Source organism: Blennius ocellaris (assembly GCF_963422515.1).
Source record: "Blennius ocellaris genome assembly, chromosome: 8".
NCBI lineage: Eukaryota > Metazoa > Chordata > Actinopteri > Blenniiformes > Blenniidae > Blennius > Blennius ocellaris.
In genome coordinates, this window is record NC_137657.1 from 15,253,734 (window position 1) to 15,278,441 (window position 24,708).

General features: G+C 39.5%; 1 protein-coding gene across 2 annotated transcripts; it reads right to left on the reverse strand.

Moving 5' to 3' along the window:
• Window positions 1–147: 147 nt before the first annotated feature.
• inpp5b (inositol polyphosphate-5-phosphatase B) lies at window positions 148–18,775 on the reverse strand. 2 transcript variants are annotated; one of them, XM_080500223.1, is made up of 22 exons: window positions 18,702–18,775; window positions 18,281–18,378; window positions 18,123–18,152; window positions 17,914–18,024; window positions 16,320–16,463; window positions 11,560–11,650; window positions 10,262–10,417; window positions 7,897–7,998; window positions 7,480–7,594; window positions 6,617–6,733; window positions 4,904–5,091; window positions 4,480–4,591; window positions 4,282–4,391; window positions 3,614–3,749; window positions 3,383–3,493; window positions 2,981–3,146; window positions 2,585–2,820; window positions 2,338–2,445; window positions 1,844–1,928; window positions 1,378–1,505; window positions 1,168–1,279; window positions 148–560 (listed from the first exon to the last, which is right to left on the reverse strand). In XM_080500223.1, the coding sequence occupies exons 1-22, from the start codon at window positions 18,749–18,751 to the stop codon at window positions 451–453; spliced, it is 2,616 nt and encodes an 871-aa protein (XP_080356349.1). In that variant the 5' UTR covers window positions 18,752–18,775; the 3' UTR covers window positions 148–450. The 2 variants fall into 2 exon arrangements, with proteins under 2 accessions (XP_080356349.1, XP_080356350.1); XM_080500224.1 differs by lacking the exons at window positions 16,320–16,463; window positions 17,914–18,024; window positions 18,123–18,152; window positions 18,281–18,378; window positions 18,702–18,775 and adding an exon at window positions 14,109–14,211.
• Window positions 18,776–24,708: the final 5,933 nt, after the last annotated feature.

Genomic DNA, 24,708 nt, shown 5'->3' on the forward strand with positions numbered 1-24,708 from the left:
ACAGTGTCCGTAAAGTATTCAAAACCTCAATGGGAACTCCTCACACAAATCCATACAAATTTGATTGTATGTCACATGGTTTGCCAATAAAAAAACCAAAACAACACACTTTTGTTTAACAATTTTATGTATAAAAAGAAGTGGAGATTGGAGACATTAAAATACAAATTATTGTTTCTCTCTTTTAAATAAAATATACATACATTAAAAATGTTAGGCTTTTATAGATCACAATAAACTCTGCGTCGATAAATCACATAATTTTGAAACCATTATCAGATAAGAACAATCACATAGTAATTACTCTATAGCTATACAAAGTCATCTGAGAATATCACAAATTATTACAGTTTATTTCAAATATTGGACATTTGTAGTTTTTAGTGTTCAGCTTCAGCAAACCAAAAAAAACCCCCCAAAAAAGGGAGGGTGGTGGTGGTGGTCCTCAGTCTATGAAGAGCCTGTGGTGAGGAAGTGCTGAAAGAACTCCTGAGTCTTCCTCTTCTCTACAAGACCCTGCTTCTTGGGAGACCTCAGTAGCAAGGAGGCAAAAATGGTGGCTGCAGAGAGAAAATGGAATTATTCATTGTGCACAGTAAAAGCAACATCTTTAGTTACTGGATAGTCGGACAAGACATGTTTGAAATGATGGTTACAAAAACTTGGGTCATAACAGGTTTGATTACAACAAAGTGTATTTTATACAAACGGTCGATTCAGCAGTTCAGTCCAGTTTGCATAATTTGTCCTCTTTACTTTTTTTTTTTAAAACCAAAATCACGATTAAAAATAATCAAAGACATTGTAAAACACTTTTTTTTTTTTTTACCAAACTGTAATGGAGACTCAAAATGAAAAAATAATGCAACAGTTATGACAATTGCAGATTGTGTATAAATGTATGTCTTGCACATAAACACTTATAAGATATTTAATACCATCTAACTTTTGATTGTCTATGGACCCCAACAATATCCCACATTCTAAGAAAGAATTGATCATAAAATACTATTTATGAAAAAAAAGAAGCATGTGCAACCCGAGCATTGCAGAGATGGATCTTGTACACTTTGGACATGCCTGATATAGCCAATACTGAACAAATTCAAATGTTCCAATGCTGATAATGAGATGGAAAAATAAATGAGAATTGCTTCCTTTTCTTACCTAAAACAGTGACATCTAATCGATTGCTAGCAGAATTCTTCAACAGCTCACGGAGAAAGGCAGATAAATAGTTGAACACATTTTTATGGCACTGAGGTAGCATGGAAACAACCTAGAGACAAAATAAATTATTAAATCAAAACAGTCTGGAATTACGGGACAAATCTGGAAGTGGGTTGGTCAGCGTTGATCGCGGGCTATTCCACTTACTGTCTCGCACTGGCTGGCGTTGGAGCAGCATTCCAGGCACTGCTGGTAAAAGGAGAAGGGAACCACAGGCTCTGGAAGGGCGTCGAGGAAGAGGAGCAAAGCCTCTGCCACCGAGTGATTACTGCCCGCTGCACGTCAGGACAGTCAAGGCTGTAACTCCTGAACACAGGCTGCATGTTTTTGTAATGTAGTATTACCCAATAAAAATAAGCTTTATTGATTAAATCTCAAGGAACTTGAAAAGCTAACCAGCAGACCGAAGGAAATTAGAATAAAGCAGGCTTTAAGTGGCATTATTGAGTTAGATTTTATTGTGATGGATGTGTATCAAATTCATGAACAACTGAGGGCCTGAAGGACTAACTTTACACTCAAATTCAAGTGTAGTTTAGTGTATATCATGTCAATTTAAACAAACAAATGAGTAAAAACTGTTTTTGTTGATGAAGCCCATTTTTAAGGATACGGAGAGAATCTGGCATCCCCGTGTCGAGGCAATCCCGTATTTCTGCAAATTCACTCCGCAGCCCTGGTTGCTGAAATATGTCTTCCTGCAAACAGAGGACATTAACATTTGGAGTTTTTGCCTAATTGAAGAATGCAGGTTCCCTTTGGTGGGAGAAAATTGTTTTACGATGTGAGTCACAGTTTATTCACATTGGACTTTGAATTTAAAAGCACAATCCTGTGTTTAAACTATCTGATTTGTGATAACAACCCACTCCCTTGATTCAATCAACAAGGTACTTGGGTGACAGAAAACAGCGACTGAGTCACACTCAGTCACAATAAAACCTTTATTCCCAAATTTCCCATGACCTGAAATGATCCAAACCTAGGTATCACAATGAGAAAAAGCTTTGACATTGACAAGGGACGAGCCCAGAGCAAACTAAATGCCGTTATCATTTGACTTAATTACAGTACCAACACAGAGGTGTCACCATAAAATGTTCTGACCTGTTTCACTGCATTGCGGAATAAGTGATCCACCATCATCCAAAGTTCTTTAGGAATGTCGAGTGGCTTCTCAGTGTTTTCTGCACTCTCATTTCTGGACGTCTCCTTCTGATTTTGTGGAAGAAACACAGCAACGAGATGGTATTTTATTTAAAAAAATAAAAATAAAAAAATAAATAAAAAACCCAACAACGAGCCCTGCGACATGATGATAAATGCAGAGACAGTAATTGTAAAGAACACCAACCAGCTCCAGGAGGACGTTCTGTGGCATGTCTTGAATGGGCTCCCTCAGCTGACACAATGACTGGATGGAAGTTCCGAAGCAGCTGGGCCGGTAGTTTCCCGCCACGGAGATGAAGTAGTCCTTTCCCCGTTCGAGGTGGAGCACCAAGATGTCTTCAATCTGCTGCTTCCCACAGTTCAGCTCAGGGGCTGTTGAACGGTTCACGAAAACCTCGAGGTCGATGTCCACAGAACCACCTACGTAATGTGGGAGATGCTCTATAAGACCAGGTGGCTGTCAGATCCCGTTAACTGGGATTACTGATATTTACCCAGGTGATAAATTTGGTATCCACCCATTTAAAACTAGAAATATGTCCTCCATTATATATATATATATATCCATCTTGTCTCTTACCCTGAGCTATGAAGCCTTTGGGGGGGTTGGCCGTGAGCCACGGCTTGCAGTAGGTGGTCTCGTTGGGCTTCTGGATGAACTCAAACTGACATGGGACCTGCCCGTCATTGAAGAGGCTCAGCGTCTCTGCATGGTGCTGCATGAACTTCACATCCTTGAAGTGAAACTGAACGTATAGAGATTTGTGAGGCAAAGGCGAACAAAACACCTTTTTTTTAATGTGACGCTTGCTTATGGGGGAAAAGATCTGCTTTATGCTCAAAGCCCAACATCAATACAGGCCAAATACACCAAATACATCAGAAGAACAGTGAGAATGCAATTTAATGAACAAATTATATCAGGAAGGTGATCCAGCTCATACTATGCTCCAATAGCAAAGAAAAAGACAGGAAACTTTACCTCTCTCTTGGACAATGTAACGGACGGGATACATTCATTCTCCATTTTATCTATAGTGCGTACAATCTCCTCAAAGGTCTTCTTATAGGCTTCACTGTTTACTCTTTTGATCTGTAAGGGCAGCAAGGAGCAAGTCAGAGGGGGATGGATGATGTCACAATCTACATCCTTTCACGGAATTGATCATATATCATCACTTATGTACAAGACTGAACAGCAAGAACTCTTTACCCCGATCACGAGGAGGGAACTGACAGGTTTGTGGTCACTTGTCTTCAGAGTCATGTGACTCTGGTAATGCTGCTGTTTGATGTTCTTCCCTTTCCACAGGATTCGGTCGCACCAAGCAGGGACGCGGCATTTCTCGCTAAAAGCAGAAGAGAAAACAGATGTTAATTCTCAAGTGTGTGTGTGTGTGTGTGTGTGTGTTCTACACCTTCGATAAAACAGAGCACTAAAAATACATGAGCCAAGAAATTAATCTGTCTCAAAGTGTATTCCAACATACTTCATCATCGATAATGGTATGGTCCCTGCAGGGAAATTCGGGTAGGTGGCGTTGGAGCACAAAATAATTAATGACAACATTAATTAAATGTATACATGGGTGGCTGAATCAATTCATCAATGCCATTTAACTTATAGTAAAAAACACAAATAACACTGTGGTACAATCCAAGAAGCTCAGGCACATGTAAAGCAATTGTTTTCTTTTTTGAATGTATATTTCTGGAATGAGTGGTACCGATATCTAAATGCAGCAAAAATTGTGACAACATAACCGCGAGTATAAAATCTGGAAAGTACACTGTTACTTACACCTAAAATATCATTACTCTCTTTGAAGACAGATTATTTAACGCATTTTTTTCCACACTCAAGCCTTCATATGAGATTACCTTGTGTCCCACTTGTCAGAGCCAGTATCATATTTGTAGGTGGGCTGGAAATTAATCTGTCCCTCCTCGAAGCCAACGAAAACAGCCTCCTCATCGATCTGCCTCTTCAGCTGGGGACCATATGCAACTTGTCAATACAAATTATGATTTTGAACAACAGTTTGAACAACATAAACGGGAGATGGTCATTCACATTACCTGATCGTAACTGTGCAGCGTTTCAAAGTCCTTTCGACTGATTAGATCCTTCACATTGTCAACCTCAAGTTCGCTGATTCTGTAGTTGAGGTCTCCGATCCATAAAACCACACTGATCAGGAAAGCACAAAGAAAGAGACAGTTTACCATCACAGTGGGATACTGGACACAAATGTCAAACTCAGCAGCAGCATCCTTCACAATTAATCCTCTCCATGAATCACAAAATGTCTGGATTTTTATAAACAATGTCATCCAGTACTTTTTGGGATTAAAGGATTGCAAAGCAAATTCTTAGCAAGGAGAACCTGCTACGTTGCGTCTTTGAAGTAGCAGCATAATACCTATAAATATACTTCCGAGAGCACTCTTTAAATCCCCTTGAATCACAGGGTAGCTCTATAACACATCAAGATTTACATACTTGTGCTTCATGATGGTGAGTGGAGGCTGGCTGATATCGAGCTGGCGAAACTGCAGACGACTGCAAATATCCTTAAAGTCTTGATTACGCCTCTCATACTCTTCAATGTGAGCAGCGAGGTGAGAGTTGACCACACAGATGTCAGAGTTGTGGAAGCGAAAACGGATTGACACAGCGCCTTTGTTTCCCTGAGAGAGAGAGATCAATGTGAAATTTTACTGAACATGCCGTTATTCCGCTGCTCGGAGTAATGCAATATCATGCCAACTCAGCCCCACTTCTTCTTCAGACAGTCCTTGGTGCAAATCATAATCCAGCCACTTTTAATACTGCAGAATGGGAAAAAAAAAAAAAAAACCTAACAGAAGCCTCCACTGGTGACCAAGCCAGCCATCTGCTCTACGCTGCAGGGACTGTTAAGTAAGCATGTTCGGGTACAAGAGGAGAAAAATCTATCCTGTAACAGTGCACGAGGAATAAAGTATGACGTTGGAGCCATTGAAAGATGCAGCACTGTGGTAAACAAACCAAAAAAGGAAGCAGATAAAACATTTCGCTTAGCGCTTACAGTCATGTAATTGAAACAACACTGCCATTGTCAAAGGCGAAATTATATCTAACTAACAACATTTTGACTGGATGAAAACGGTAACACCTTCACTTTGCAATGAAATAAATAACAGAAGCCCGTTCTGTGGAATCCAATTTGTTTGTTAAAGAGGACATCTTCATTTAGATATACATGACATTGCACAACAGTTTAAGTCCTCAGTTTTTAAATGTGCCAACAAACCCAGAGGGGACACATTGTGAAATTGTTCCATCAGGTCAACACAAACTTCCTGGCGAGGGTTAAAGAGAATCGGGCGCCAATCCAAATTTCAGATTCATGGAAACTGGGCTTCTCTTCCATTGTCAGATGGGAAGTGCCACGAGTGGGTGGGAGCGGCCACAGGAGTGGCACAAAGAGCTGTGCCAAAAATACTAAGCTCATAGATCGGCTGTATTGTTTATCCTGCTGGTCGATCCATGCTAGCTGAGCAACAATGTTAATTATTTACAAATATGATGTGTCATTAGAGGGCTGCACGCTGTTATGGTGTGCTACTTAACATTCTTGCCTTAATAAGACGAGTCCAGGATGAGCTTGGGAGCATTTCTGTACTCTGGTTTTCTACCACAGTCCAAAAAGCCTGCATTTGAAGCCAACTGGTGGCTTGAAAGTGCTACTTGGTGTGAATTTGATCATGTCGGAACCATTGAATTGTGTACTGTCTTCACAAATATTAAGGTGGGATTGATTCCAGCTCCCTGCAACCATAAAATGGATAAAGAAGTATAGAAGACAGATGGATGTATCATTAAAGACTGCTGCATTGGTAACATACTGCTCACCGCTTTCTGAACTCTCTGCTTCATCTGGATCTTTTCTGCACACCTTGAGGCAGAGAAAACTAATATGTACATTTAGTGCAGGTGTGTTTTCTATATATTCTTTTAATATATACTGGGTAGTTGCCATATGATACACATACAAATGTAGAGATTATTAACTCCCCCCCCCAAACTTTTGAATATACAGACAGATGATTTTTGCCTTGTGGTCCTACCATACATACAGCCAAGGTTCTCAGGCTTACAAATATCATCTTCCCAATCTAAAATGCTGGCACCGTTTGTGCACTGTGGACAAAGCTCTGACAAAATTCTCACCATCCTTCCCATGATGCCAGTCCCCACGTTCTCAGCCTCCACATCCGAGATGAACTCTGCATGCTCCTTCTTCACGTAGAAGATCAGCATGATTCCCACCAGACGCACCAACTTCACCTGGAGGAGCATGAGTGGATCGGCAAACGAGTTCATAAAGTTGAGGAAGAAGATGAAAAGCTGCATGCAATTCAATAAACATTTTAATATAATGTGTGGTCAGAGTTAAGAGAGCCTTTAGTCACAATAACGGCTCGAAAGTGCAAGAAAGCAGTTATTGCTGCTTGCGTCAGCATCTTGTTTGTTACCCAACCACGACTACTAGGAACAAGAGAAACACTTACAGCTAAACATGTTTTGCCTCATCCCTGTCTTATCTTGGGGGAAACAGACGAGAAACGATTATAGAGGAAACGGAATAGTTCAACAAGCTTCCTTGTAAATTAACTACACAAATTAACCTTCCACATAATAATGTGAAGCATTTAAACTTCACTTTGCAGAGCTGCACAGTATCATCAACAGATCAGTCAAGTGCGCTTTAGTCAGACCACCGACAGGCGAGGGCGGAAAAAAAAAATTGCTTGCCATTATACTGCGACTATCACACTTCTTATAAAGCCTTAGAAGACTCAAATTAACCCGCCAGGCCAAAAAACAAGGAAGCTAATGAGAAAGACTCAGCATTCTTAAGAAAAGAGAAGCAAATGCAACTGAATAAGAAGAGGAAAAATAGACAGATGCAACTGAATATGCTCCACAAGCTAAAAGGGAGATAACTAAAGAAGGTGGACTCCACGTATTTCGATGACATGGCATTTATCATGGTCATGGAAAGAAGATGAGGAGAGAAAAAAAATCCTTACCAAGGCATACTTGGCTTCCGGATGCAAGGCCTCAGACACGGCCTTCGTCCACTCCTGCTCTTTGGGGGTGTCATTGAAGAAGAAAGCCTCTTTGCTGAGGTCAAGCTCCTGAAAACTATGAAAGAGAAACAAGTCCAAATGGTAAAACTTCTTGAAACTTTGATTCGCACTTCATCCGCAACTGCTGTGATAGTCGCAAAACTTTCTCCTCCCCTGAACGCCAAGGCGGTAAACTGAAACGTAGGCAGGATTAGTGGACAGGCGGTGCGGAAATCTGTGGGTGGGCAAGCTCCGTTCTTAAAACTGGTTCCACGGTTGCATGCATCTGTCAGAGGTTTGAGCAAAGTGTCTTGTCTTTGTAACGGGATTAAGTAGAGAGCGCCGCAGCGCTTCTTCAGTGGGGTGAATGCAACTTACCCCACGCAGTATATGTCAGGAGGGCTGAGAGTGCAGCTCAGCCAAGGACGGAGGCTTTCCTTTGGTGTCTGTCCATTAACGTTGTACGTGCCAAGAAAAAAGCTGAAGCATAACAGGGAAAGATGACAAGTGGGCATGGAGAAAGAAATACACTTTTTCTTTGTTAAGCATTGAATTCTTGAAGAAAAAACTTAGCCAAAAAAAAAAGGGGGGGGGTTTGTTGACTTGTGCAAATGGTTAGGAAAAAGAAACATACTGTATGTTGCCTCAAGTCTTAATGGGATGACTGAAGCTTACAGTAGCTCAATTAAATGCATTTAAAACAATCCTCTGCTCGAATTACGATTTCACTGGATTAGTTTGCTCTGGTCGCAGTCTGTCAAGACGATATCATGCATGGAACATACATCTTTTGGTCTCACTATTGGCAGGTATGGCTACACCACATTAGTATCAAACTATTGCCTTGCTTTGCAGCTACAATGGCTTGCAAAAGTATTTATACGCTTAGAAATATTCCACATTGTGTCACAATACAAATACAAATGTAAACGTATTTCATTGAGATTTTGTGTGATGGGCCAACACAACATGCCACATAACCGTGAAGTAGAAGGGAAATGATTCATGGCTTTCTTTCTCTCTTTTTTGTTTTCACAAGTAAAAATACTGAAGTGTAGCATGTACGAATATTTCAGCAAGCAACTGTATAAGCCAGTGACAGTGGATCAGTGTTGTTGTCTTCAGCGATCGCTCCTCCCCACTAACAAATTTACCAGCATCTACTGTAATCAATGGTACCTTCCAACAGGATAAAAATGAACCAGATAGTTTGTGGGACACAGACTAATAATGTGGCATCACTTATTAACCCTCTGAACAGCAAAGTCATTAACAAAGCAGAACAAAATCGTGAACAATGTAGCTCTGTATGGTACAACATCAGACACATTTCACTGACGGCTGCACTGCATGCAGTGTGCAGTACAGACAGAATCTCAGCTCATCTTATCACATCTAATGATCATTTCACAGCTGAATGGCAACAAGAGTGAGAAACATGCGAGAAGAATGAAGCCGTTCCTTTCACATTTGCATTGAGGTTAACTCTGCAGGTTCTGGCTGAAAACCTGCTTCCTTCTATTGAATTCCCCTCATCTGTGACCTTCAGGCAGCTGCTGATTTGCACAGGCTCTTTGGCCCAAGCAGCAAAGAGCTCTTCATATTGTGCTGACCTCCAGCAGCCGTACGGAACTTTCTGTCCTAATGGCTCTCGCCTTGTCTACCCGCAAAGATGCTGAAGTTGTATTAATACATCCCGGGCTGCAGCTTTTATTCCTAATCTGCACATCAGCATGGGTATTCAGTACGTCCTCAATACGCACTGTAATGTGAGATAAAAGTGGACAATGCACTTGTCCACAATACAACATAATACAACATTTTGGTGTTACTGCAGTTTTTGATGAGAGTAACTATTTAAGCTTAATAGGCTATCAGTGTTTTAATGATCATTTATTTCCATATGAAAATGCAAGCATACGCCTTCAAAATCTGTGCTTGAATCAATATATACATTAAAACCAACTGCAGGTTGGTGACACGTATGAATAGAGTCTTAGATTTAAAGTTACTGTAACATTTAATGTGCAAGAAGAAAAAAATGGCCTTCAATGTCTTTCTATTGATCACATACTGTATTCTCCAGATATGAACTACTCCCTTCCAATTGCTTTTATTCTTTACTTCATTTTCATTGAATTGCATTACTTTGTTTCATTACAAAACAAAAATAAGATGATTTGGGAAAAAAATTCAATAAATAAAAATCCCCCAAAATGTCTTTGCCTTTCAGGAACATTTAGATGCACGATAAATAATAAATAAGATGAAGGAGCGACAACCTGAGTTACAGCATGTTAATGGAAGATGCTGGTGTATTTCTAGACATCGTCTGAGACAGTAGTGCTTTATTTAGTACGCAGAAATACAAACCCACAGATGTTGACTCATTCTTTTTACATAACAGATCAAGGATGCAGTTACACTGTGGGCACACAGTGTAACTCTTCCTGCACAGGCTATCGTTTCTTAAAAAAAATTTAAGAAACTAATTTTTATTTCATTAACAGCCCAAGAGAGTAGAGTTCAATGGAACTCGTGTGGACTTATCTGCACATGGCTCAGTGATTTTAGCACTGCACAGCCCAATTTAATATAAAACATCCTCAGCTGAGAAGCTAAGGAGCACATTACACTACTTATGGTTCCAATAAACCCAAGAGGTTGCACATTTGACATTTCTGAGATAACCTCTATGTAATAAAATAAAATACACTTCAAGAAGTAACTAGGAAGAACTTACCAGAAGGACTCCAGATAAGTGTAAAGATCCTCACTTTTGAGCAGCTCACACTTGATAAGATTGTCACGCAGACCAAACTGCGGCATGGCGAGTATCTGAGCTTTGTTCGAAGCAGTATGGCTGGAGGATCGCACCAGGTCATCCCGGTCCTCTCGACTGGATGTGCACACCAGAGGAAGAAATGACAGTGAGGTGACAGCAAAGACAGACCGAGACAGAACCATTTCATCACACTGGTGTGATTACAAAAACCAATCCTAGCAGCGTACAGTTGCTGGTTACAGCCTCTCCCTGGCCGAACAGCACTTCTCCTAAATGCCAGGTAGAAAATATTGCACACCAGAGTCATTACATCATCTATGCTAACAGCCAAATAGATCACACCACGACAACACTAACCCCGGCTATGCAGTCAACTATTTCCATGTTGTCGATAACGAATGGTGCGGAGAGTGGGGGGGAGGGGAATGTAATACTCCTGGTCAGTGTAATTTTCCTGGAATACAGAAAATACACTTCAACTTAAGAGTATGGACATTTATTTATAATGTGGCCGCGGCAGTTTCTAAACTGAAAAGATCTCATCTTCTGCAGACATTCACAGTCACAAGTGAAAGGATTAAATAGAACCTTGTCGATATTTTCTATCGACGTCATGGAATTACACACTGGCTTTATGAGCGGATCAGGTGGACACAACCCCATCAACTTACATTTGGCAGTAATGCAAGAAGACAACAGTAATGAACACACGAAGAATGATACACAGCTTTACACATATTTAGCACTCCACTTCCTACTTTGGACTTTTTAAAGTCACAATAAATAAAAGATTATTTGCATTGTATGCTTTGGTCTACACAGTGTACACATGATAAAATCATGAAACTAACCAAAACCACTACATTTTCATTGTTTACAAGAAAGAAATTACTCAAAACTGAGCATGTTTTCCTAGAATACAGTAAAATGTACTTAAACTCTGCTGCCACATCCTATACATTAATTGTCCTAATTTAAACTAACTAGAGGTTTAAGATGTGTGCTAAAAAATAATAGACTACATCTACATATGTAAAAGTGCATTCAAGTTATTTTTGTTATATATTAAGCAAGCAAAAGAAATGAAAAATGACACATCAATAGCTTTTTGAAAAATCCAGAAAAATAATATATTACAATGAAGAGTGGTTAATTAAGTTGATGCACATAATAGGTACATCCTGATGAGATATTCCTATTATAAATAAAAAATCTGCTTTTAGATTGGAAGTTAGTAATGGTACATTTATTCATACCTATCTGGGCCAGAAGATACTGAGGACTTCTGTGTGTCACCGTTAGAGCCTTTCTGCTTTTCTACAGTTCCCTTTGTGTCCAACGACTTATCTGTTTAGAAAGAAAAAACAAGAAAGAGAAAAACAAAGCAAAAAGATAAGTGGCAGGTCTTTATCAACGCTCCAGGCGATACGAGTCACAATGAGTTCTCCCAGAATCTCAAATTGATTGCTGTTTACAGGATACCAGTCGAGAGGGAAGTGTTGTCGTCTCTTCACAGCTAGTGGGAGATATCCCCAGGTATACTGTCTCAAATAAGGTCATGGTATTGATGGTTCACCCTGAACTTGTTCCTCTGCAAACTGCCATTTCTGCTCTTTAATAACTTCTGCTGATAATAATTCAAGGCAGTTTATGACTAAGACAAACAAGTACATGGTGAAATTGCCAAGTCAGGGCTCAGTTGTTGAGGTGCATCGACCGAGGCGGTCTTTTGCAGTTGGTTACAGTTATTGCATTCTAAGTAGTTGGGTTTAATGGCTGAGTGTGAAGTATGAGACAGCATGGGCCCTGTCCTCCTGCAGCTTGGCAGGGAGCACAGCCGGCTCCACTGAAAGGGAAAGCCACATTCCTCCCAACAGGAAATTAAAACTCCAGGAAAATGATAGCGGACTACACAAAGACTGCAGCCACAGAACAACCAAATACATCAAACTATAAAAAAATGTCTCCTAATATGGGATCTGCTGGTGAGCACCTTTATCACAGTTGGTAAGAAACAGCATTTTTCCTGCATCTTTGTTTTCCTAAGGAAATGTTCTCATCAGCCACGTTTTGTTATTGAAACATGTTGTGAACTGTGCACCAAGCCCAGAGAAAAGGTCAGCGTGGGCACATTCGGATCAGAAAGGAATACTAATTAATATCAGACAAGGAAGAATCTCTAAATATTCAGAGAAAGATCTACAAACTGACATATTTCTCTGAGATGTATTTTGAACTATATGAAAAAGATAATGCGTCGAACATCTAAAAACCCAGGACACTTGACATACATTAACAAAAATGTTATGGTAAAGGCAAAAAAGATTTGAAGTCAAACATTATATGTCCTCTGTTTGACTAAACCCACTTTCAAAATGTGAAACTCCTCAGCTACCCACTTTTTTGGTCCATATATGGATGTTACAACACCGTTTACTTAACCTCTGCCTCAGCATTAACACAGTCTTGAATGATTATCTTCACATGACCTCAAACTACACTGTTGTCAATGCTTGAGTGCCAAAAGATGCAAAACGAAGTAAAACGAACCTTGGAACTTGGTTATAATGCACAATTACTGGAAAATAAAAGATGTGTGAAACTCCACCCAAGTCTGCAAGTGAATACACAATCTTGCAGCATGTGTGAGTTGCACAGTAATGCTGGTTTCCTGTGACGATATGATCTGACATGCTGAGAAAATGCCTTTGTGTCTCTACTTTAGTGAACTTTTCTGCTAATATAATGCAATGTGTTGTGATGATCACAGTCACCCACTCCTCATTTATCAAGGGGAGAGAGCTGGCCTCCAGGACCTGCTGGGAGGCCCTGACAGGATGAGGGATCCTTCCTTTGAGCACTTTACTCGGCATGTTTCACATTCCTCCACGCCTTAACGAGCGAGATAAAGAGCCGATAAGAGAGCCGCGTTAAGCCGACAAACTGCACATTTCACACGCATGCGCGTCTTTATTTATGTACGGTTTATAACTCGGCATAAATGTCAAAACTTTTCAAGGAAATCCTCCACACTCTTCAGAAGAAATACGACCACTTTACAGCATTAAAACAAATATATTAACCTATATTTGCAGACATGACAAAAAAATCACTTCATAATCCCCAGATTTACATACAAGTAATGCACTTCAGATTAGTGAAACATATGACTAAAAGTGGATTATTACGGAACGATTCGCTGGTGTAATCGAGCTAATTTTAATCTACATTTATCTTTGAATTAAACTGACTGTGGAGCTTTTTGTAGTAGATAGTGAACATCTATACATCTCATTACGAGTCTGAATAAAGTTTGCAGACAAGGCATTTGGGCTATCATGCTACCTTAGCTCCGAAGACGAGCTCCAAGTCGAAGTCTATCAGAAACTTTTTTTATTTAATTAAAGGAGCAAATAACTCGACGTGTGGCAGATAGAGTTTTCCCCCTCTAACACGTTTTGTCAACAGAAAGCACAACAGGTGTGTCGCTTCTGTCGCATAGCGACCACGAAATAATTATTTAGCGAGCGTTAGCATTAGCTGTTGTCAAACATCAGCGTATTATAACTTATAGTTACTTCACGCCAAAGCCAGCAACGAGAAATATCCTTACTTATACGATTTGGTTCAATTAAACCGATAAGGTTGCATGACTAGTTCCCTTAGCTGGTACGGCTAACGTTAGCCTCTGTGAGATAAACAGTAGGAGCTAGCTTTAGCCAGGAAGCACCTCAGACATTCTTGCCCGTGTCTGTACACCAGCGTCCCGAAAATTAACAAACGAAACTGGAAACAGCGTTCATACCAGAGTCTCCCATTAACCCAGACATCTCTCTGTTCCGATTCCTCGCATTCTGTGCAGCAGATCAATGTCCAGTCGGTGTCAGACCTGCCTGTTCAAATGCTACAGTAGGAGGAGTTTAGTTCATCTCCCCGCAGCCGCCTGCAGACTCAGACTGAACCACGCAGCAGTCCCGACAAAATACGACCTAAACACCGTGAAATCAACCACTTCAGGATGCAAAGGTGAGGAAGCATCTTTTGTGTACAGTATACCATTTGAGGACAATCAATTGCCCTGGCAGCTCTTAAAGATGACCCGTGAGACACCCTGGCTGTGTGTGATTTATTTTTGAACCAGTAGCTGTTTTGCATGGATGTCTACAATACAATGGCTCCAGTGTGGCAAGAACAACAAAATAGAATATTATCTTCCTGCTCTGTCAGACAGGTACAATAACATTCAGACATGGTGGATCTCCTTTCAGGCCTGCATGCACAACTACTATCAAACAAGCATAAACAAAAAGAACAATGTCATGTGACGCTCCACTATATGACATTTTTAGTATACACTACCAGTGCTTACTAAAATAACACATCCTATCTGTCCACATGTTGAAGTTCCCTTGAGCAAGACACTGAACATCAAACTGCTCCCAGTGGATGAACTGAGTACCTTGCATGGCAGCCGCCTTCACTGGTGTGTGAATGGGTTAATGTGACTGAAAGTGTAAAGTGCTTTGGGGACTGCTCAAGCAGTGGAAAAGCGCTATCTATAAATGACATTCATTTACCATGTTCCACTCCACATGTGACTAATGATGCTCCTGCAGCTGTATAAATCACTATCAATGATCTTGATAGTTCACGCAAGAGGTTAACATTACAATTTATTAAGACAACAAGGAATGTGTGATTTTTCTCCAACTTATGATATGTATGTATGGCAAGCTTTTAAAAAAAAGTGACTATTTGGCTGCTTCTTTTTTTTCTCAACAGCATTTCCACAGTAGGACGTGTACTGTAGACTACTTAGTGTTCAGGATGGGCTCCCTTACTGCCCATCCTGACCACGTCTTCACCGGAGGCACCACCAGGACAGACACCATCGTGAGACGATACATTGGATAATATGACACATATGCTTGAATTAGCACGTTTGAAGATGTATGATACAATCAGGCTGTTCAGCTGGAGTTGAAGGTCTAAATTTAAACCTTGTTTAGGGACTCGTGCTTATGACCTGTCAGCAGTGAGATTTAAACCAGCAAACTCCCATAAGATCAACAAACATTAGGCTATAAAACATGTTTTAGGAGCAATCACAGCATCCGGCTGAGCTCTGAGGGTCTAAAACTTTTACGATCAATGCAGCTAGTTTTGTGCATCTCCCACAGAAATAGTGAAAATGCAACTATACTTTTATCTATAGGTTTACCAAAAACAGTAGTTTATGTTGCATTACAACTGAATTAGATCAACCGGGATTGTTTATCTGTCTGTAATAACATGGATGTGTTGATTTGATTGCTGTGAGATGCTTCTTATCTGAACAAATAATAAGAAACCACTATTTTTGTTGTTGTTGAGTTTTTAACTCTTTCAAGATTACTTTTAATGTTTTTTTCTGATGTATCTTCGGATTTGAAGCATACTGTAGTAGCACGCCACTATTGTTGACAGTAATGCAGTGAACACTGAAATAAACTTTTGTTTTCCTTTTATACTTGTGTATTTGTTCACATTCAGCCTTACAAAGACTGGGATCAGAAACATTATCATGGACAGTGAAGGGCACCGCACAGATGACATTATGATAGGATGTGATGTAAATTGTAATAGAAAGAATTCTAAAAGAATATTACACATTAAGCATCCCTTATGTAAGATAAGAAGCCTATTATTTTGAAAGATAGTGTATTGTGCCACAAACAAGGTGCTGAGGAGCTGCATGGAGGTTGCAGGTCTGAGACACCAGATGGAATGAAGACAAACTACATCAGGGGAAGTTTGTGGTGTGACGCATAATCAAGACTTTTACAACCAGTGCACAGGTTGAGTCAGTCACATTCAAATGAAAGCGTTTGCTAAACCGCCCACTTTACCAATGTGACTCTTTGATGCCCATTTTTGGCAAACAGTGAAGAAGAGGGCTGTTAGATGTATTCCTACTCTGTGTTTTTCTTTTTAGTGGATATAACAACACTCGTTTGAACAAATAGAAAGGACAAACCTGTTTTCCGATGCTGGTTGAGTTTAGTAAGTTTAGTGCTGATGGGTGCAAGGGCTTGTTTGACAACTCCCTGGCCTCTGGTGGCTTTCTGGTATTTGTTGATCCATTCAAAGTTTTGAAGCTGCGTGGGAGGCCTGCAAACATCTGGAGTAAGACACACATGGAGAACAGGTGAAATTCAATATTAATATATTGCTATATTATTTATTTGAAAACTATGATAAGAGTATGGACTGAGTTAAACTGTTTTTAGTCAATAATGGAGATGTTAAAGAAACCACAATGATACGAGTTACATTGTAAACAAGAATGCTGATTTCTAAGAGTTACATTTAGAAAAGAAAGTAAATTTTGAACTTTTTAAAATCCAAAATTGTCTTTTTACATGTAGCCTGTCTTCACTTGTTGACAATGGCAACATCTTCACATCATATCAGACACAACCTGCTTACCTTTCACATTTTTTAGAACAAGACCCTTCTTTTTAACAACAACAGGTGGCACATCCTTTATCTTTTCCATGCTAGGAACATTTGCAGCACCACTTGTAGTAGCACCAAAAAAAAAAAGCGAATCTCCATATCAGTCCATGCTCACATGGGAGTCCCACCGTGAAAATGGTGAGCTGGTGACGAAACTGACACATCCCCGACAAAGAAGGCTTTCTTTCAACCATTCATTAGCACATCCAGGAATGGACAGTAAAAAAAAAGAAGAAAAAAAAAGGCAAGTATTTAAGAGGAAATAGTGTGTCCTGGTTAGATTGTTCTCATCTTGTCTGTTTGCTGTCTGTGAAAGAAACAAACTAAACATACGACTAACACTCACAGGAATAACTCCTCCCCTCTTCCTCTCAGTCTGTCAGCATGCTTCACTCCTGCTCTTGTCAACTATTTATCTTCGACTGACATTGACACTGAACGACAACATCAACTCACGCAATCAGCTTGTGGCTGCAAAACTGCTGTGAGCTGTAAGCAACCACCACCAAATTCACATGTTTTGTTTTTTCTTTAGAAAATGATTAATCAAAAGGTGAAATGATTGAAGTTTCACACAACATACTTAACAAAAAAAACAAAAAAAATGGGTAAAAAAGACTGGTTGAACAGGTTTGTTCAGGAGATAAAACTGGTTGAATCTGATTGCTTGGAAGATTGTGAGACAAAAAATGTGTCTTCTCATACTGAGAATTAAAAACAGATCTGCTAGAAAATTAGCTTTTGTTATCTCCCTGAATTCTGGCATTGCGATGAAAAATCCTGATTTTGCAGACCAGCATTGCAATGCAAGTTGATGCTTGTAAGATTTGACAAGAACTGCAGTTTGAAGGGGAAAAAAAATAAAACTACTCACTCTAAAGATGAATTATAAACAGATATGATGAAGAACTTAAAATCGACAAGCTGATAATTACTAATAATATGTTAATGTATTTGCAAGATCTCTTCTGTAAAGGAATCCATCAGGTGTTGAGTAGAATCTAAGCAAACCCACAATTGTATCCAGGCTTTCCAAAATAATTTGAAATGACTTCAAAGATTTTCCAAAGCCTGGATGTCAGATGAATAGATGACCCGAGGATATAACTTACCACTCCATGCCTTGTTGACTTCGCTGAGGAATAGACGAGAGTGGGACCCAAAGGGGAGTTTGACCTCCAATTCATTATCCTTATAAGTTATTCTCACTCTCGTATCGGCACCTTCAATCAGACAAAAAATATTAACCGATGTGGTTTGCATTTTCGAGTTTTGCAGTTATGTAGCATAACATGAATGAGCTGAAATGAGGACAACTGACCCACAACTACCAGCTCTTCTGGTGAGGAAACTGAAATGGCAGCACGAGAAATAAGTTAAGCAAATACAGAGGAAGAAAAAAAAAACAAAAAACACCAACAACTCAGATTATCTGAGCAGCAATGTTAGTTACATGTTGAACATGTGATTACTGTTCACCTTCAACTACAGCAAAGTCCAAAGATATGGGTATTATGTCCTCCAGTGACACATCATCAGCAGTAATGGCCATCCTCCGGTGGGTATAAACAAAGATTCTGCAAAACATCAGAGATTATCACAAGATTAATTGCAAATGTAAATCTATCATTATCAAATTACTCCAAAAATGGAAAACAACAAGGAAAAAAACAACACACTGGCCCTTTTAGCGAAGACTTTTGTGAGGTTCACACACAATCTTGGTAACTGTGTCAGGCAGGTTGACGCAACGCTGCGGTCATTTCTTTGAGAACAGTTTGTGTTGTTGCCCGAGATTGCATTATGTTGTCTTCATGCAAAACTATATATTTTCTAGACTATGAACAATGCCATGATTAAGCCACATTGTAGCTACTTTGTAAAAGACTTGAAAACTTACGCATGTTCTTCTGCAGAAGACACAAGTCCCAGCAGCCGGCTCTCTACCATCTCGTCGATAAGGACATTGCACTGGACAGCATGTTGAAATGTTTGGTTAAGGACATTCTGGAAATACGTTACTTACATGACATGTTTCTTGTCAAGTTTGACTACGTGGAATAATTAACTTTGTTGACTGACTATGTGTGGAAAAGGAGACATTTTCAGTAAATGTTGTACACTTTCACATCTATTGTGCAAATTAATGACATCATCTGCACATTTTGTATGATGTGATGCGATAATATCAAGGTCTTCTGAATATTAGGGAGACAAAATTCTCAGCTGAAGTAGATAAAATGTGCCCGTGTTGGTTTCCTGGGGAAAATCCAGGCAGACATAGGGAGAACATGCACCCTCAACACAGGAAGAACACCCTCCCATCCTGGACAAGAACAAGCTGTGGCTATGAGACGGGAGGGGTACCCACAACATCAACGTGCAGTCCTGCAGTTAGGTAAAGCTAGGTATAAAAGAGACAAAATAAAACAGAGTGTATTAGGTAATAGTTTCCATAATTCTGATATGTCCTTGCTGTTGATGCATTTGGTCACAATTTTGTGAGGTTGTATCCCAGGTTCAGGTCATAATCTGTTGCCAAAGTTTAGTGTTCATGACAGAACTACTTAATTTTAATTTAATTATACTGTTTTATTTATAGCAAAACCGTTTAGATGTCTATATCAATAACTTTGGATATTTTATTAACAGTTAATTTCAAATATTAGTCACACCAGTAACACCTGGGAATGCTGCGGTGAACCATTTTGGAATGTCATTATAGCCTCACTACACTATGCAAAATGTGTCTTTTATTTAAGTGACCTTTCAAAATTACGATTTATTATGATTAATAAGCGGGATACAGTCGCCTGCCTCTGCGCTTAGCTGCAGCTGGTGAAACAACGTCTCCATCTAGTGGGTGAAACGTGTTACTAACAATCCTAAGTATATCCGTGGGAAGTCACTGGTGCTCAAACATGCTGTTAAACTATAAAAACACTCGCATGGTCAAAGCTGGATCGAAATCACAGCTCCAGTGAGGTGACTTGACTTCTTTTAGCCAGAGTAAGAAACACCACCCAGGAGACACAGACACTTCTCCCAGGCCTCCTCCCCTCGACAAAACCAGATTTAGAAGGTGTCGTGTCAATTTAACGTGTGAGTTTAATAATCATCCGATCAGAAACAAACCACCCGCAAAGGATACTATGATACAGTTTTCTTCCCTTTCCAAACTTTCTTGAATTGCGATGGACTGATCCATAGTGATCCACTTCTTCTTCTTTTTTTCTTTCTTTTTTGTTTGGGGTGTCGACTTCTGCACCTCGCTTCCAGAGAAAAGAGCAAAACAAGAAGCTCCGAGGTCTTATTTCTCTCCGAGGGAAGAGAAACGACGCGTGAAGCAAAAGGCGAGACAGCGCGCGATCTCCGAGTAATCCGACATGTTGATGCAGATGTTTCGATGCTGACGTTTCCTCCTCCGTTGACTCAGGCCGACCCAGTGTGCCACGCAACGATCCACAGAGAGACGGCGGAGAGTGCGCCCACACACACGGCGACGTCAGCGGGCGGCTGCCAACAGATCCGCCCGGTCCGGATCAGATCCGAGCCAAGAGAGCCAGAGGAGAGGAGAAGACAGACGACCTTCAAAACAACCTCAGCGAGAACCCCGTAAACACTCCTGGGGAAGTTTCCACCAACCGTCTGGGCAATCGGGTTGCGCAATTACCTTTTGACACGCACTTCAAACATTTGGTGAAACTGATTTAGAGTTTCTCCTTAAACTTTTGGGAAGTTTAACCCTTTGTAGGGCACGAACGATGAATGGAAATTGAAACCTCCCTAGCGTTTTATGGAAGCTTTATGATTATGATTATGATTATGAGTATGCTTATTATTATTATTATTATTATTATTATTATTATTAGTAGTAGTAGTAGTAGTAGTAGTATTAAACTGAGTAAAGATGCAATTTTACATCATAAATAAAAGATATATTTTCGCGTAAAATGGACCTAAAGTGCACACATAACTCAAGGCATAAAACTATTTATGTCTAGCAATTTATTGTGTTATACTATAATATAATATAATATAATATAATACAATACAATACAATACAATACAATACAATATAATATAATATAATATAATATAATATAATATAATATAATATAATTCACATTTTGGATTACTAATATGCACTGGAATATTTTATAATATATTGAACATTTTCCATAGTTTAAAGCAAAGAGGCAAAACATACTATTTTAGGGGGATTATGAGAAGTTGCACAATAAACGGACAATAAGTGGTCAGCATTTTTTTTTTTTTTTTATAAATTCTCCAAACCAATCCAAGCATAGCTTTATACATATAGCATGGCCATTTCATGGAATTGTACTCTAGGGTTGTTACTATACTGTTTGCAAGAAATGTGGAGGAAATTAGTATGATAAATATTGCCCCAAAGAATTATTACAAAAACAAAATAAATACAAATGGCTTTAAGTAGTTTAAAAGCAAAGAAACTTTATATGTGTATTGAATTAATTTGCCAAAATTGTCAGGCTTCGAAAAAAACAACCTCATTCATGGTAGAAGGATAAAATAAATGCAATCACCTACTTCTTATTTGATGAACAATGGCAGATGTGAAGAGGTAAGGTTTTGTTTAATGAGGTGAGGGTCCCCCAAAGGGATTGTATGTGTTCGGTAATTGAATCTCAGAAGTTCCTCTCATCCAACTACAGAGGGAAACACATGTCTAGTAATAATAGATGAACATATTTGTATCAATTAAACAGTTTTTTGTTCTCTCATAGCTGCAATATGAATGACCCTATAAATGTAAACAGACCTGGATGTGACGGCAGATGCAAATATAGGATTTAGATTATAGAGGATAATGATAATGCATTGGAGGTTTTGTTAAATAAGTGAACTACTGTGAGCAACTGTGTTATGGGATTATCCTTATAGTTCATGTTAGGAAAAATCAGTTTGAATGTAAAGGCTTTTGTAAAGTGTGTGTGCTGTGCGGTGTATCAGCCACAGTAAAGCTTAAATAGGAGAATATGAGACAGGCCATCCGAGGGACCACAGTGTGTTAATTCGGGCCAGGAGAGGCACTCCTCTGCACAATATTACTCATTCTTCTCAGGGGATTTCAGCATTTATTTTAGTGAAACCTTGTTGACATAGCATTGACCCTTTTAAAATTTTTTTTAGAATCCAGCAGAAGTTTAAAGACCTCTGACTAGAAGGCAAAAGTCACTGAATGTGGGTAAACACAGAGTAAATCAATTAACCGAAACAGGCAAACTGTGTTATTTGGTTGAGTATATATTACAAAGAAGCTTTGGGAAACTGTAGTCTTTTTTTGCCGTTACTGTGTGATTTTCTGATAAAGAAAGTAATGTAATGCTACAATATTGGGCTAACTTGACTTAACTGTAAAGTGTTTACAGTGTCACATGGTATGATTATTCTGGATGGGCATCCAGGTTGAGTGACACTAAGTGGAGATGAGAGCACAACCTTCTCCAAGAGTCTCAGACGTTGGACACTTCTGTGATCACAACCTTGGCACATATACTTTACACAAGGTTTGTGGAGAATCACAGTACTGAGCAGGTGTACAAAGGCAGTAATTACCTCAAGGTGAATAAAAAAGTCTGCACAGCTTAGTTCAACAGTTATACATGGAGAAATGTGTAGAAGAAAAACAAGTAAATTGATTTTGTCTATTCACATTACTACATCAGATTAAAATGACTTATGACTGTTATTTTCATCACAATGTGAGGTAAATACTCTTTGGCAGTATTATCTATGTCAGGATTCACACACCTCGCTCCAGCACCGGATCCTCTCTGGCACTCCTGCAGGCAATCAGCTAATTGATTGTCAAGCAGTCTTAAGCCCTGCAGGGAGGAGGGTCCGGTGCCAGAGGATTGCCTAGTCTTCAGACCGTGTGGAGAGTTCCCCCGGGTCTCCTGTTGGCTTGCTGCCGCAGGTGAGTCAGTGTTGTCCTCCCCGGGGAGTGAGTGTCCTCCCCGGGGTGGTTCCCGTTCCTGTTCCGACGCCCGGTTCCGTCCCAAGAAGTTCCCCGTCCGGGTCCCGTCCCGGTTCCGTCCCAAGAAGTTCCCCGTCCGGGTCCCGTCCCGGTTCCGTCCCAAGAAGTTCCCCGTCCGGGTCCCGTCCCGGTTCCGTTCCCAGAAGTTCCCCGTCCGGGTCCCGTCCCGGTTCCAAGAGGCCCCCCTGAGATTCCCCCCGGGTCCCGTCACCGTTCCAGCTCCCCTTTCCCTGTTCCCTCAATAAAATATAGATGTTTGCAAACAACTTCCTGCTTGAGGTCTGCTTTTGGGTTCAGGACACTCCACGCGCCGGCGCCCAGCCGTGACAATCTAATGAGCTTTAAGATAAAAACTGTGGTTGTCTGATGATTAATGGATAAAGCAATAAAAAAAAAAAATAGAAACACTTTTTGGTTATGTTCAGTTTCCATGAAATATTACCTCTGGCTGTAAACAACGAGAAAATTCCTTTATAGTTTTTCTAAAGCAATACCTTTCACATGGTATTCTATTTCATTCTATAATACAAGTTGTTCAAAATGAGACTCTGCAAATATATATTTCAAATTTATTGCATTTTAAAGCACAATATTTTATACAGTACACAAAACTAGCGTAAACTGAAACATTTCTGATTTCATTGTCCAATTCAATCACACCATCAAACCAGAAAATGTACTTTGTACATCACACAGTATAAACATTGAATTCACAATTAATGCGAGATATGAAGCAAAACTTAGATGAAAGTACAGAATTGTACATTTCATCCGGGTAACATCTGCAAAAATGTTTCGACAAACCTTCACGACACCCAGTAACAGCTCAACATCTGTGTGTCTTAAAGTGCATATAGTAATTGCGACATTCTTCCACATTGGCTTGAAAAGGTTTTAAACTAAGAAGGTTACTTATTAATTTTTTTTTTCTTTTGATGAATCATTAGCAGAAATGTGTGGTTCAGGCTGACAGCCCATTTCAAATAACTATTATTTCTATTATTTCAAGGGGAGATAGATTTTAATCATTTTTTTTTTTTAAACAAATAAAATATCTGACATAACTTAAAATTAAGGGGTAACATTTTTGCTGGGAAAAAAAACCAAACACATTAAAAAACTGTTGTTAAAAGTTATTGAGAATAAAACAAAAGAATCGTCTATTAATAAATGTGGGAATTTATACAGTTTGAAATGAATGTGACCTGAGAGAGCAATAACAAGGCCAAATTTACACATTAAGTCTTTTTATTTATTTATTTTATTTACTGCACATGTGATGAGAGGATCAAATTGCATCTGGTGTGTTTTTACTGATTTATGAATGAGATATATTGGTACATGTATGATTTTTACATATACTGTACATGAGCTTTTATATAAATTAATTTGATTGAGAATTTTATAAAAACAAACAAACAAATCTGTGTAATCTAATCTGTACATGACAGGTTTTTCCCTATATCTTATTTAAAAATACTACTGAAAGCCATTCTTTTTTGGTCTCTGAAAATATATCATGATTGGGCTTTGTGAGCTTTTTAATGGGGTTTCTTTTGCCTCCATAAATGTATGAATGAATAACAGCTAGATACATGCGTGGGAATGAAACAGTGTTAACCTCTGGTTTTATTGTCTCTGGAGGGACTGGGTTGTTACACAAAGCTCTGGTTACATAATGACCCAAAACAACAGCTGAACAAGCACACTCAGTCACTCACAGCAGCAAAGTGATGGCGAGCAGGCCGAGTAGGGACGCGATCAATTCTGTGTGAACACAAAGACCTCTTGTGGCAAAGGAGGGGACGTTCAGCGTGCCGTTCAGCATCAGGCAGGAAGTCATGGTGGCGTTACAGCACTCCAGGTTACATGGGGGCTTTGTTGA